The 12,992-nt window shown below is 55.4% G+C and overlaps 4 protein-coding genes across 4 annotated transcripts in view; 1 reads left to right on the top strand and 3 right to left on the bottom strand.

Annotated features, from left to right (window-relative positions):
• Positions 1 to 293: 293 nt before the first annotated feature.
• On the bottom strand, positions 294 to 921 carry ENH_00074370 (hypothetical protein; the record flags this gene model as incomplete). The annotated part of the gene is made up of 2 exons (XM_013582822.1): positions 294 to 442; positions 708 to 921. The coding sequence occupies 2 exons, from the start codon at positions 919 to 921 to the stop codon at positions 294 to 296; spliced, it is 363 nt and encodes a 120-aa protein (XP_013438276.1).
• Positions 922 to 3,229: 2,308 nt separating this feature from the next.
• On the bottom strand, positions 3,230 to 8,835 carry ENH_00074360 (pyridine nucleotide-disulphide oxidoreductase, putative; the record flags this gene model as incomplete). Its single annotated transcript, XM_013582821.1, has 10 exons — positions 3,230 to 3,346; positions 3,618 to 3,691; positions 4,075 to 4,215; positions 4,523 to 4,668; positions 4,896 to 5,179; positions 5,512 to 5,742; positions 6,063 to 6,190; positions 7,589 to 7,685; positions 8,141 to 8,240; positions 8,519 to 8,835. The coding sequence occupies 10 exons, from the start codon at positions 8,833 to 8,835 to the stop codon at positions 3,230 to 3,232; spliced, it is 1,635 nt and encodes a 544-aa protein (XP_013438275.1).
• A 731-nt stretch (positions 8,836 to 9,566) lies between these two features.
• Positions 9,567 to 10,363, top strand: ENH_00074350 (hypothetical protein; the record flags this gene model as incomplete). The annotated part of the gene is given in 2 exon segments (XM_013582820.1): positions 9,567 to 9,692; positions 9,698 to 10,363. Coding segments are annotated over 2 exon segments (792 nt in total).
• A 782-nt stretch (positions 10,364 to 11,145) lies between these two features.
• Positions 11,146 to 12,992, bottom strand: part of ENH_00074340 (tubulin-tyrosine ligase family protein, putative) — a gene marked incomplete at both ends in the record, with an annotated part of 6,227 nt that continues 4,380 nt past the window's right edge. The window contains one exon of the mRNA XM_013582819.1: positions 11,146 to 12,540. Coding sequence (XP_013438273.1) covers positions 11,146 to 12,540 — 1,395 coding nt within the window. The remainder of the gene's footprint in view (positions 12,541 to 12,992) is intronic.

The raw sequence follows: 12,992 nt of genomic DNA, 5'->3' as shown, positions 1-12,992 counted from the left end.
AGCAGCAGCAGCAAGAAGCAGCGACGGAGTCCACGGGGTTCTCGAAATAAGCCAATAACAGCAGCAGCAGCAGCAGCAGCAGCAAGAAGAAGCAGCGACGGAGTCCACGGGGTTCTCGAAATAAGCCAATAACAGCAGCAGCAGCAGCAGCAGCAGCAGCAGCAGCAGCAGCAGCAGCAGCGGCGAAACTGCCGCAGCGGGCGGAAGGGAGGGATAAATGGATCAAACGAACCGAATTGAACGAAATAAACGGAATTAATTGAATTAAATTAATTAATTTGAATTAATTTGAACTAATTTGAATTAATTTGAATTAATTTTGGACCTGTTTTGCCGAAAGTCTCGCAGTGGACGCGCTTGAAGAGGTTGTTCTTGGCGTCGAACTCGACGATCACCAAACGGCCCGAGTCGCTGCCCAAGACGATGTAGTCCGTCAGAGCTCCTGCGAGCATTTGGAGGATTAAATTCAATTTAAATGAATTAATTTAATTAAAAATAATTAATTTAATGCATTTAATTCAATTTATTCCAATTTAACCCGCCCAACGCCTCCCAACTGCACCCAGCTGCTGCTGCAGGCTCCAGCCGCTCCGCCCCAGGCGGCGGCGCAGCAGCAGCAGCAGCAGCAGCAGCAGGAGGACTCCCGAAACAGCAGCAGGTGCAGGAAAAACGCAGCAGCAGCAGCAGCAGCAGCAGCAGCAGCAGACCGGTGAGGCGGAAGGTGGCGATGCTGCGGATGATGCCGAAGACATCTGTGCTGCAGATGGAGTGCAGCTTCCCCTCCTCGTCCGGCCGCAGCAGCTCCAACAGCCGCCCCCTATTCACCACAACTTCTTGAACTCTGGGGGCGCTGAAGCTGCCGTGGACGGCGCCCACGGCGGCCGTGGGCTTCTGCAGGCTGAGGTGGTACAGCACGGGCATTTCCGCAGCAGCAGCAGCAGCAGCAGCAGCGCAGCAGCAGCAGCAGCAGCAGCAGCGGCAGCGGGACGGGGGGGAGGGGGAGGGCGAGGCTGGGGCTGTTCTTCGTCACGGCAGGGGCGGGGAGGACGCGCTCGGCATTGTTGGGCGGGCGGGAGCTGCTGCTGCTGCTGCTGCAGCGGAGGAGGAGCAGCAGCTGCTGCTGCGGGGGTCGCAGGCTGCTGCTCGCGGCTTCGAGGCTTAATTCAAACTACTTTTGCGCTTAAAATGCAGCTTTAATTCCATTCGTTGCCGACAAACAGCAAAGTCGCGAAAATTGCGGAACAACGGACGCAGGAGGCCGCCTGCTGCAGCAGCAGCAGCAGCAGCAGCAGCAAACGCAACGCCCGACGAACGCCTCGAAGCCCGCTCGCTCCGCAGTCGATCCAATTCAACAAGAAAACGCATTTGTTTTCCTTTTTATTTATTTCCTTTCATTTTTAATCCAAAAAACAAACTTTTTCCCCCGAGACCCCGCCCGCCGGCAGCTGTATGCAGCCCCGGGGCTCGCAGCAGCAGCGCCAGCAGCAGCAGCAGCAGCAGCAGCAGCAAAGCAGGGGCCCTCCTTGTGGGGTTTTCCAGCTTTTAATGCCTCCATAAATTAATCCATTTCAGACTTTTCCGCATTTTTCAAAGTTATTTACCACCAAGTTGTTCCCGCAGGGCCAACGAGTCTTCTTCGCGACGCGCCACAAACCCTAAACCCTAAACCCTAAACCCTAAACCCTACACCTCCCAACGGCCTACCCCTTGAACCCAACAAAGCCCCCAGGGGCCCCACTGCACTCTTATTAACCCTAGAAAGTGTCCCCAGGCCCCGAGGCAAAGTACCAAAACCCTCGGGCTGCAGATGGGGCCCCAGGGGCCCCCCAAGCACTGTTGGGGCCCCAGGGGCCCCTAGGGGGGCCCCTAGGGTACAGCGGGGGCCCCGGGGGCCCCGAGAGCACAGATGGGACCACAGGGGCCCCTAGGGTACAGAGGGCCCCCAGGGGCCCCCAGAGCGCATATGGGGGGCCCCAGGGGCCCCTAGGGTATAGAGGGGGGCCCCATGGGCCTTTACGACACTTAAGGGGCCCCCTGGGTACAGAGAAGCCTCAGGGGCCCCTAGGGTACAGAGGGGGGCCCCATGGGCCCTTAAGGTACCTAAGGGGCCCCCAAGGTACAGAGGGGCCCCAGGGGCCCCTAGGGTACAGAGGGGGGCCCCTCAAAGTGGGGAATAAACGAAAGTAGTTAGAGAGAGTTTCCGTTTGCTTCTTTTGACAGAATAAAAACAAAAGAATATTCCCAAACTTATTAAAGAAGTGTTCTTTGATCTTTTTGCAATTCATTTATTTGCATGCATTCATTTAATGACGCCACTCCTGTGGGGCCCCCCAGCACGTACACCCCACACTTTGGGGTGTACGTACACCTCAAATGTGCTGCAGCCACAAAACACTCTCAAGTCCCCTAGGGGCCCCAGGGGCCCCCCAGGGGAACCCCAGGGGCCCCCCAGGGGCCCTTCAAACCTCAGCCCTCTTTAGGGGCCCCTCCTGGGGGCCCCTGGTGGTCTTTAGGGGCCCCCTGGGGGCCGTAAATGTCTTTAATGGCCTTTTAGGGGCCCCAGGGGGCCCCTAAAGGTCTTTAGGGGCCCCAGGGGGCCCCTAAAGGCCCTTAGGGGGCTCTTTGGGGGCCCCACAGGGGGCCCCTAAGGAGCTCCCTGGAGGCCCCTGGGGGGCCCCTAAGGGGGCCCTGGGGGCCCCTGGGGGCCCCTGGGGGCCCCCGGGGGGGCCCCTTGCGGAAAGAGCTGCTAATGGGACTTGGGAATTGACCCTCAGGGCGAAAGGAGACAGAAAACGGACTTAGAGGATAAAAAACAAATATTTAAAGGTTGCTGCTTATATACTTCGTTTCATTTGTTTGCTGCTTGCTGCACCTCTTGCTGCTGCTGCTGCTGCTGCTGCTGCTGCTGCAGCAGCTTCCTGTCTCTTCTTAGAGCCCTTATTTTATTCACTAACAAAAAGTTTCCTGCTGCAGCAGCAACTGCTGCTGCTGTTGCTGCAGCTGCTGCAGATCGTGCAGCAGCAGCTGCTGCTGCTGCTGCTGCTGTGTCTACAGCTGGGCAGCGCCACTGCTGCTGCGCAGCAGCAGCAAAAAGCACTCCGCGTACCTTACCAGTGCTCTCTCAAATGGAGAATTAATATTTGAAGACTAATTATTGTTTTAATTGTTTTATTTAATTGTTTTAATTGTTTTATTTAATTGTTTTAATTATTTTATTTTTCTTTTTCCACTACTTGTAATAGCTGTGCTCCCGCCCCACATCTCGCCCAGCAAAAAGAGTCCGCAGCCAGTCGAAGCAGCAGATCAAACGGATGCGCCACGTCAGCTGCATTTGCACGTACACGGCCTGCAGCAGCAGCAGCAGCAGCAGCAGCAGCAGCAGCAGAGCAGTGGCAGCAGCAGCAGCGGTCGCGGCAGCAGCAGCGGTGGTGGCAGAGCGACGAGCAGAAGCCACAGAAGCGGCAGCAGCAAAAATGGCAGAACCAGCAGCAGCGGTAGCAGCCGCAGACGGTGAGAAGCAACAGCAGCAGCAGCAGCAAAAGCAGCAGCAGCAGTAGCAACGAAAGCAGCAGCAGCAGCAACTCAAAGGATCCGGAGCAGCAGCAGCAATAATTTACCTTCCACAGAGGCAAGGAGAAGAAACCCCCAGTGACAATATACCCAGGCAGCTGCGCCACCGCGTTGTGGTTACCTGCAGCAGCAGCAGCAGCAGCAGCAGCAGCAGCAGCAGCAGCAGCAGCAGCAAAAGAAAGGAATTTGATCAAGTCAAACGAAGGGGACTGAAGCAGAGCCCTTCGAAGAAAGCTGCACCTAGGGTTTGCTAGGGTTTGTGAGGGTTTGTGAGGGTTTATGAGGGTTTGTGGGGCCCCGGCCCTCAGCAGCAGCAGCAGCAGCAGCAGCAGCAGCAGCAGCAGCGGGGAGGCAAAAATGCGTCCTGGGCTCCCCCGAGTGCTAAAAACGTCGGGAAAAAGCGAATAAAAGAGAAATAAGAGAAATAAAAACAAAATAAAACAAAATGAAATAAAACTGGAAGAAAAATGGAGTTAAATTGTCGAAAAAAAGAAAAAAACGCACCGACGTAAGCCAAAGAACCCTTCCACTCCTCGCTAAACGCGGGGCCCCCACCCGAGTTGAACTTCCGCGCCAAATAAATCCCCGCCTGCCGCGCGTTCTGAGCCGTGGGCGCGGGGGGCCGGTAGGCCGCGTCAATGCGCTCTGCAGCAGCAGCAGCAGCAGCAGCAGCAGCAGCAGCAGCAGCAGCAGCAGGTGAAGCGGCAGCGAGGGGGCAGCGGCGAGGGGGCAGCAGCGGGGAAGCGGCAGAAAAGGGCTGCAGCAGTATAGCAGCAGTAACGCTCTGGGCAGCAGCAGCAGCAGGAAGAGAAGCAGCAGCAGCAGCAGCAGGAAGAGAAGCAGCAGCAGCAGCAGGAAGACAAGCAGCAGCAGCAGGAGGAAGAGAAGCAGCAGCAGCAGCAGGAAGAAGAGCAGCAGCAGCAAGCTGCAAAGACATAAAAGAAGTCCTCACCCAGCAATTGCTGCAGCTGCTGCTTCGTTAAAGGCCCTTCATCTTTTTCTTTTTTCAAATCAAACTTCAGAGGATTCAATTGGGGATATTGCTGCTGCAGCTGCGGCAGCTGCTGCTGCAGCCAGGAGAGGCTCACGTCGCAGCTGCTGCAGACCCAAACCCCAAACCCCAAACCCTAAACCCTAAACCCTAAACCCTCGCACGCAGCTGGGAGCCTCCCTGGCAGCTCTTGGCCTCGTTTTTCCGCGGAAACCGCGGCAACAACATCCAAAAGAAAGAATAAATGGCACAAAATTAATAAATTTGATTAATAATTAATTAATTTAATTAAATAAATAAATAATTATTCATTAATTGGCCAAGTTCGACTTGCCCAGCAGCAGTCCACAGCGCATCCGTCTCAGCAGCTAAACGCCGCGGCAGCAGCAGCGCGCAGTCGCCAGCAGCAAAAACGCCAGCAGCACCATAAACCCTCAAGTGTTCATCAACAGGAAGGGCCCTGAGGCCCCCCCTGCTGCTGCTGCTGCTGCTGCTGCTGCTGCTGCTGCTGCTGCTGCTGGGGGGGGGCGGCAGCCGCTCCTGCAGCAGCTTGCGCACCAGAGGCACTTGGCCCACGCCGCTGGCCCACAGCACAAAGCCCTGCTGAATTACTTTTTCCTGAATTGCAAAAATAAAAAGATTTAAAAACCGACTCAAACTTAGGGTTTAGGGTTTAGGGTTTAGGGTTTGTGAGCAGAAGGCAGCGGCAGGGAGAGACAAAAGCAGCAGAAAAGACTCAAGAGAGAGAACGCCTGCATCATGGATGCCCCCAAATACACGCAAATGCAGCAGCAGCAGCAGCAGCAGCAGCACTAGAGCTCGCAGCAGCAGCAGCAGCAGACGCAGGACAGCAGCAACAGCAGCAGTACCACTAGAGCTAGCAGCAGCAGCAGCAGCAGCAGCAGATGTGTGCTGCCGGCTGGCCGCAGCTGAAATGGCTCCGAACGCACCTCATTGTTCTGCTGCTGCTGCTGCTGCTGCTGCTGCTGCTTGCTGCCGCCGCTGAGTCTCCTGCAGGTGAGGGTTTTCTCGCCAACAGCAACAACTTGGTGCTGCAGCAGCAGCCGCACTTTGAGGGTTTGCTGCAGCACTTGCTGCGCGTAGCTGCTGATCTCTGGGGCATATGTAGGCAGCAGCCGGGGGCCCCCCTCCACCAGGGTTATTGCAACGTGGGGCATCAGCTGCAGCAGCAGCAGCAGCAGCAGCAGCAGCAGCAGCAGCAGCAGCAGCAGCAGCAGCAGCAGAACAAGCAGCACGCAGCAGCTGCAGCAAGGCAAGGCAGGCGCAGCCGCTGCAAAAGTAGCAGCAGCTAAACCCTAAACCCTACGTCTGCAGCCCTAAACCCTAAACCCTTAATCCCAAAGGCCAATCCCTAAGTCCGAAACCCTAAACCCTAAACCCCACGCCCAAAACCCGAAACCCCAAACCCAAAACCCAAACCCTAAACCCCAAACCCTAACCCCAAACCCTAAACCCTAAAAGGGAGTATAGGGGGGCGCACTTCAGGGAAAATCCGCTTCATGTCTTCTCTTATAAAGTCTGCAAACTCTGCTGCTGTCTCTACACCTGTGGGGCCCCCCCCAACCACCACGAAGTGCAGCAGCCGCTCCCTCTCTTGCTGCGATGTTGCTGAGCCACACAAACCCTAAACCCTAAACCCTAAACCCTAAACCCTAAACCCTAAACCATGGCGCGCCGCGTGGGCCATGCTTTTATTGCGGGCAGCAGCAACTATGAACGGTGGTTAATGAACTCGAATAATAAATAATTAATTTATAATTAATAATACTTGATTAATAATTAATAATTAATAATTATTATTTATTAATTATTAATTATTATTTGTTATTTATAATTAAATAATCAATGGCAAATTATAATTAATTATTATTGCGGATTAATAACACCAACGGCAGAGACTAATCAGACCGCAGCTCGAAAGCAGCAAAGAAAAATGCAAAAGAATAAAAATAACAAACAATAAATAAATAATAATAATAAATAACAAATAATAAATAATAAACAATAAACATAAATAACAAATAACAAATGAGCTGCAGCTTTGCTGCAGCTTGCTGCAACTTGCTGCAGCAACTTGCTGCAGCAACTTGCTGCAGCAACTTGCTGCAGCAACTTGCTGCAGCAACTTGCTGCAGCAAACGGACTCGGGAGCGCAGCAGTTTCGAAGTTGGCCATAACTCGTTTTCGAATTTGAACTGCATGTTCGACTTCTTTGAGAAAAAAACAATTTTCTTCAACTCCGGGAACTCCGAAAGTGTTTGGATCTGTTCCCACTGCCAGCAGCAGCTTGTCGTAGTCCACTTTGAAGCTCGAAGTGCGGCTCGCGCACGCTGCAGCAGCAGCAGCAGCAGCAGCAGCAGCAGCGCAGCAGCAGCAGCAGCAGCAGCGCAGCAGCAGCAGCAGCGGGGGAGGCAGAACGGCAGCAGCAGCGGAAACCGCAGCAGCAGCGTGCACAGCAGCAGCAAAACACTCGGGAAACTATGAACAGTCGAAGCCTAATGGACGCATTCATTCTATTTCATTTTTATTTATTTATTTATTTATTATTCATTTATTTATTTATTAATTATCTATTTATTTTAAATAAATGGAGAAGTGAAAAGACAAAAGTCGGAAAGCTGAAAAGATCAAGAGCCGCAGTCCGAGCTGTCCATACACCTCAGAAGCGGAAACTATGAACAGTCGAAGCCTAATGGACGCATTCATTCTATTTCATTTTTATTTATTTATTTATTTATTATTCATTTATTTATTTATTAATTATCTATTTATTTTAAATAAATGGAGAAGTGAAAAGACAAAAGTCGGAAAGCTGAAAAGATCAAGAGCCGCAGTCCGAGCTGTCCATACACCTCAGAAGCGGCGCGCAGCTTCCTGAATGCGAACTGAAGTTGAATTGTTGCAAAAAGAAGAATAAAACTGAAATAAAGTGAAATATTTTGAAATAATTCGAAATAATTCATTATTTTTGATTTATTTTGCATTTATTTCTCCAGTTTTCCCCACAAACTCTCTTGTTTTCAAAATCAATGTCCGTCGCGTGCGCCTCGTAGAAGTTCAAAAGGCGGCGGCCGTTGCGGTCTCGGGAGAAGCCCCTGATGGGCTGCAGCAGCAGCAGCAGCAGCAGCAGCAGCAGCAGCAAGCAGCAGCAAGGAGCAGCAAATTAAATAAATAATTATTTAAAACACTTTTCCTTTCTTTCAATAAACCCATCACAAGCCAAACGCCTCAAAAGCGGGAATAAGAGCTGCTGCGCACCCGCCCAGTGCGCCAAGCCCGCAGCAGCAGCAGCAGCAGCAGCAACTCCAGCAGCAGCAGCAGCAACGCCAACAGATGCAGCAGCAACTCCGGTAGCACCACCAGCAAGCCCAACAGCAGCAGCAATAACTCCAGCAGCAGCAACAACAATAAACCGAGTAGCAGCAGCAACCCCAGCAGCAGTAGAACCCCCAGAAGCAGCAACAACAACAACAACGACCCCAGCAGCAGCAGCAACAATAACAACCCCAGCAGCAGCAGCAGCAGCAGCAGCAGCAGCAACAGCAGCAGCAGCAGCACCTCAATGCAGCTGAGGGGAGTGAGGGTGCCGGCGCAGACGCTGGGAAGCAGCGGAGTGAAGGTGAAATAATTTCGAGGCGAAATGACCGTCACTTCGAACCTGCGGGCCCCACAGCGCAGGTCAGCAGCAGCAGCAGCAGCAGCAGCAGCAGCGCAGCAGCAGCAGCGCAGCAGCAGCAAAGGGCAAATTCAAGAAACTGGGATGCGTAAAGTCCGTGAAGAACAGGGACAGCATCGAATGGTATTTGGGGAAGCTGGAGAGCGCGGATGAACTAGATAAAGGCAGGGGCTGCTGCTGCTGCTGCTGCAGAACGAGCAGCAGCAGCAGCAGCAGCTGCTGCTGCTGCTGCTGCAGCATCGGTGCAGCAAGGCACCCACTTGTTCGGGTCCAGGTTTCGGACGAAGCTGACGGCGGCCCAGCCGGTGCCCAAGACCACGACGTGCTCCCTGCGCGGAGTGCCTGCTGCTGCTGCTGCTGCTGCTGCTGCTGCTGCTGCTGGGTGCTTGTCTGCGGCGTGGTGGCCGTCGGGCGCGTAAGGAGCAGCAGAAGCAGCAGCTGCAGCAGCAGCTGCTGCGGGCCCGAGCGAGCTGCTGCTGAAGGCCCTCGGGGTCAAGAAGCGGCGGTGGCGCGCAGCAAAGCGGCCCATGAGGGCGTTTGCTGCTGCCAGGCAGCAGCTGGGAGCTGCTGGCAGCATTTTCTCAGCTGAAGAGGAGAAAAAAGAGAATCTTTTGGAGAAGTTGAGCAGCAGTTTCGAAGAAGTCCGCAGAATGATTGAACTGAGATCGCGGCGGTGTTCCGGCGCGTGATCGCGCCGCGCCAGGTGTCTGTACACCTCAGACACGCGCGAACGCCCGCGCGCCAAATGCGCCAATTTGGACCTTTTTCTTCGGAACAAAGGCGGCGCAGCAGCAGCAAAAGACAAAAAGTGTTGAATTCGCGAGAAAAACTCGGAAAAAGGACTTGGTCTCCGCGAAATCCGCCGGCGCGGCGGCTCCACCCCGCACAAGGAAACCCAGCCCGGCCGCCCCTGCGAGCCTCTGCAGCGGCTTTTTCCTCTTCAACGCAAAACGGCAAATCGAAGGCGAAGAGCTGCAAAGAAGTTCCTTTCCGTCTCGGGCTGTGCATGCAGCTGCGGCGCGGCTGCGGCAGCTGCCAGGCCCCGCCCGCGGAAAGCTGCACTTTTTCGCGGAAATTCGCCAAAATTAATTCAAATTCCTTTTTTATTTTCCTTTTTCTTCCTAAGTTCCCGTTTTTAAAACCAGATTCGCTCCTTTCCCGCACGAAGCCTCCGCGGTTTCCGCCGCCGCGCCCGCGTGACCGCCGGCTGAGAGCATTCCACGGGGGCAGCGCAGCCCCAAGACATGAAATTCAGAAAAACTTCGAATTAAAAGTTTTTAATTTTATTTTTTTAATTTTAAAACTTAAATGCTGCTCCAAACGCCGGCTGGCTGCGCGAGAGAGCAGCGCGGGGTGGTGGTAGCAGCAGCAATGGTAGCAGCAGCAGCAGCAGCAGCAGCAATATCAGAAGCAGCAGCAGCAGCAGTGGCACAGTAGTAATAGTAGCAGCAGCAATTAAAGAAGCAGCAGCAGCAGTAACAACGCCAGCTACCGCAGCAGCAGTAACAGCAGCAGCAACGTCAAGCGCAGCAATAACGCTACTAGCAGCACCAGCAGCAGCAGCAGCAATAACAATAAAGGTAGGAGCAGCAGCAGCAGCTGCTGCTGCTTACTGCGAAGAACAGTGCAACTACAGTGCACCAAGATTAACAGCAACACCAATAGTTGTAAGGCCAGCAGCAGCAGCAACAATAGCCGTAGCAGCAGCAGCAGCAGCAGCAGCAGCAGCAGCAGCTATAATAGCAACAACAGCAAAAGAAGTAGCAGCAGCAGCAGCAGCAACAGTAACAGCAGCAGCAGCAAAAGCGGTTGGAGAGAGAGCCAGATTGAAGCTGAGTGAAGGCACACTCTGCTGCTGCTGCTGTCGTTTTGCCCCAGCAGCTGTTTTTGCTGCTGCAGCTGTTGCCGTTGCTGCTGACATTGCAACTGTTACTGCTGCTGCTGCAGCTGTTACTGCTGCTGCTGTTGCTGCTGCTTCTGATATTGCAGCTGCTACTGCTGCTGCTGCAGCTCTTGCTGTTGCTGCTGATATTGCCGCTGCTGCTGCTGCAGCTGCTAGGTTCCACCTTGTACAGAGAAGGCCTGGCTCCCTAAATATATATTAGCTGCTGCTGGCGTTGCTGCTGCTGCTCGCTGCTGCTGCTGCTGCTCGCTGCTGCTGCTGCTGCTGTTGAAGTGTGCCCGCAGCTGCTGCCAGCGGCGGCCGAGCCGAAGGGCATTCCAAGTCAGCTGCAGTCGAATTATTTATTTAAATTAAATTTATTTATTTGAATTAATTTATTTAAATTTATTTATTTGGAGTTTAATTATTTGATTAATTAATTAATTTATCTGTATAAAACTTATTTATTGAGTTGGGGTTAAGAACCCAGCCGAATAAAGCTGTTCTCGGCCACGCTAAAAAGCAAACCACCCTCAGCAATGAACTGCTGCTGCTGCTGCAGCAGCAGCAGCAGCAGCAGCAGCAGCAGCAGCGCTGCTCCTGTGAGGTATGCACACAGCAGCAAACGCGCTGCTGCTGCTCCTGACATGCAGCAGCAGCAGCAGCAGCAGCAGCGCTGCAGTTCCCGAGGTGTACGTACACCGCGTTGCCAAGGGCCAACTCAGCAAAGGCACTGCCACAGACAGCTGAAGCCTCTGCAGCTTTTTCAGTTATAAATATTTAAAGAGAAGGCCACTTAATTGCTGCTGCCCTCTTTAATTGCTCTAAAGTTCTCGCAGCAGCAGCAGCGGCAGCTGCTGCTGCTGCTGCTGCTGCTGCTGCTCTGGGGCCCCCGAAGGCCCCCAACAGCCATATGGGGGCCCCCCAGGGGCCCCGAGAGTTTTAGGGGGCCCCTCTGGGGCCCCCGGGAGTTCTAGGGGGGCCCCCCTGGGGCCCCCGGGAGTTCTAGTGGGGCCCCGCTGGGGCCCCCGAGGACCCTGAGAGGCCCAGGGGGGCCCCCCATTGTGTGCTGCAGTGGTGGAGGTCCAGTCGGATTTCTATGAAGTCAATTAGCAGCTGAAATGCCTCTTTTAGGACTTCTTTCGGGACCATACTCATAACTTGAGAATTCAAGTCTGGCCAGGCGCTGCAGAGGGTTTCGTGCCACTCCAGGCCCTCTCCAGGGGCCCCGGGGGCCCCCTGGGGCCCCTGGGGGCCCCCAGAGCCAGGGGGCCCCCCAGGGGCCCCCTTCTTGTGGGGGCCCCCCAGGGGGCCCCCCCCTTCTTTCTTTTCCGCGGAAATGCTCCGCAGCTCCTGCGCGGGCCCCTTAAGAGTTGTCTTCTGCTGTTTGCTGCTGCTCTTTAGAGCCTCAGCAAGTGGGGGCCCCCCTGGGGGCCCCCCGGGGGCCCCCCCTGTCTTCTTGCGGGGGCCTTGGCTGGGTGCTGCAGGGGCCCCCGGGGGCCCCCCAGCTGCAGCGGGGGCAGAGGGCGGCAGAGCTGTCTGTTCCTTCTTTTGCCTGGCCTGCATTTGCTGCTGCTGCTGCTGCTGCTGCTGCTGCTGCTGTTGCTGCTGCTGCTGCTGCTGCAGTTGCTGCTGCGCGCGAATGTGGGCAAGCTGCATTTGGTGCTGCTGGTGCCTGCTGGCTACAGCAGCACGAACTTGGAGAGTTTTGCCTAATTCATGTGAGGCGTTTCGAATGCCTGCTTCGCAGGCATTGATCTCCTGGCTTAGCTGCTGCAGCGCTGCTGCTGCTGCTGCTGCTGCTGCTGCCGCTGCTGCTGCTGCGTTCTCTCGGCCTTGCCGCGGCCCCTGCCGCGGCCCGAACATCTCTTCTGCGTTTGCAATGCTCAGCAGTGCCTCGTGGCCGGCCTTGCCTGCTGCTGCTGCTGCTGCTGCTGCTGCTGCAGCCAGTCCGCCGCCGCCTGCAGCAGCAGCAGCAGCTGCTGCTGCGTCTCGCTGGCGCAGCAGCACCGCCTGCTTCGCCGCTTGCTGCTGCCGAAGCTCCCGCAGCTGCTGCAGATGCTGCTCCAAGTGCTGCAGATTAACTTCCAGCACTTCTAGCTGCGAAGCTCCTTCTGCAACTTTGCGCAGCAGCAAAGGCAGGGACTCTTCTGCTGCAGTGAGGGGCCTCGCGGACAGCCCCGGGAGGGGCGGGGGGCCCCCCTGGGGCCCCTGGGGGCCCCAGGGCACAGCAGCAGGGGCCCCGCATGAAGGGGAGGGGCCCCCCAGGGGCGCGGGGGCCCCTGCCACGGGCTCTAGGGGGCCCTCGTCGAAGGTTTCGCTTTTGCTGCTGTTGCTGCTGCTGCTGCTGCTGCTGCAGTCAGTCTCCTGGGTCGCCTCGCTGCTGCTGGTTGCTTCCTCCTCCACAGCAGCAGCCGCTGCTGCTGCTGCGCCCTTGGGGCGTTCGCCGGGCCTGCCCCTGTGCGCCTCGCCCTGCTCCCCCCCCTGCTGCTGCTGCTGCTGCTGCTGCTGCTGCTGCTGCTGCTGCTGCTAGGGTTTAGGGTTTGGCTGACCTTGCGGAGAAGGTCTGCGAGCCGGGCCTGCTCGCAAGCCTCCATCCACCTGCTTCTTTCCAAAGTTATTCTTTGAGGAAAAGAAACAATTCTTTCAAAAAGTCTTTGAACTCTCCTCATAAGAGCTGTTTCTGCTGCTACTGCTGCTGTTTCCTTTTCCAGGCTCAGCCAGCAGCCCTGCGGCCCCAGCGCGCTCTCCGGCAGCGGCTTCAACACGTCCTGCGCAGCAGCAGCAGCAGCAGCAGCAGCAGCAGCAGCAGCAGCAGGTCAGGCGCCGCAGCTAACCCAGCCGCAGGGCTC

Source organism: Eimeria necatrix, genomic scaffold (genome assembly GCF_000499385.1).
Source record: "Eimeria necatrix Houghton genomic scaffold, Enh_scaff754, whole genome shotgun sequence".
In the NCBI taxonomy this organism is placed as follows: Eukaryota; Apicomplexa; class Conoidasida; order Eucoccidiorida; family Eimeriidae; genus Eimeria; species Eimeria necatrix.
Note: the sequence above shows the minus strand (reverse complement) of the source record. Positions and strands in the feature narration are given on the sequence as shown.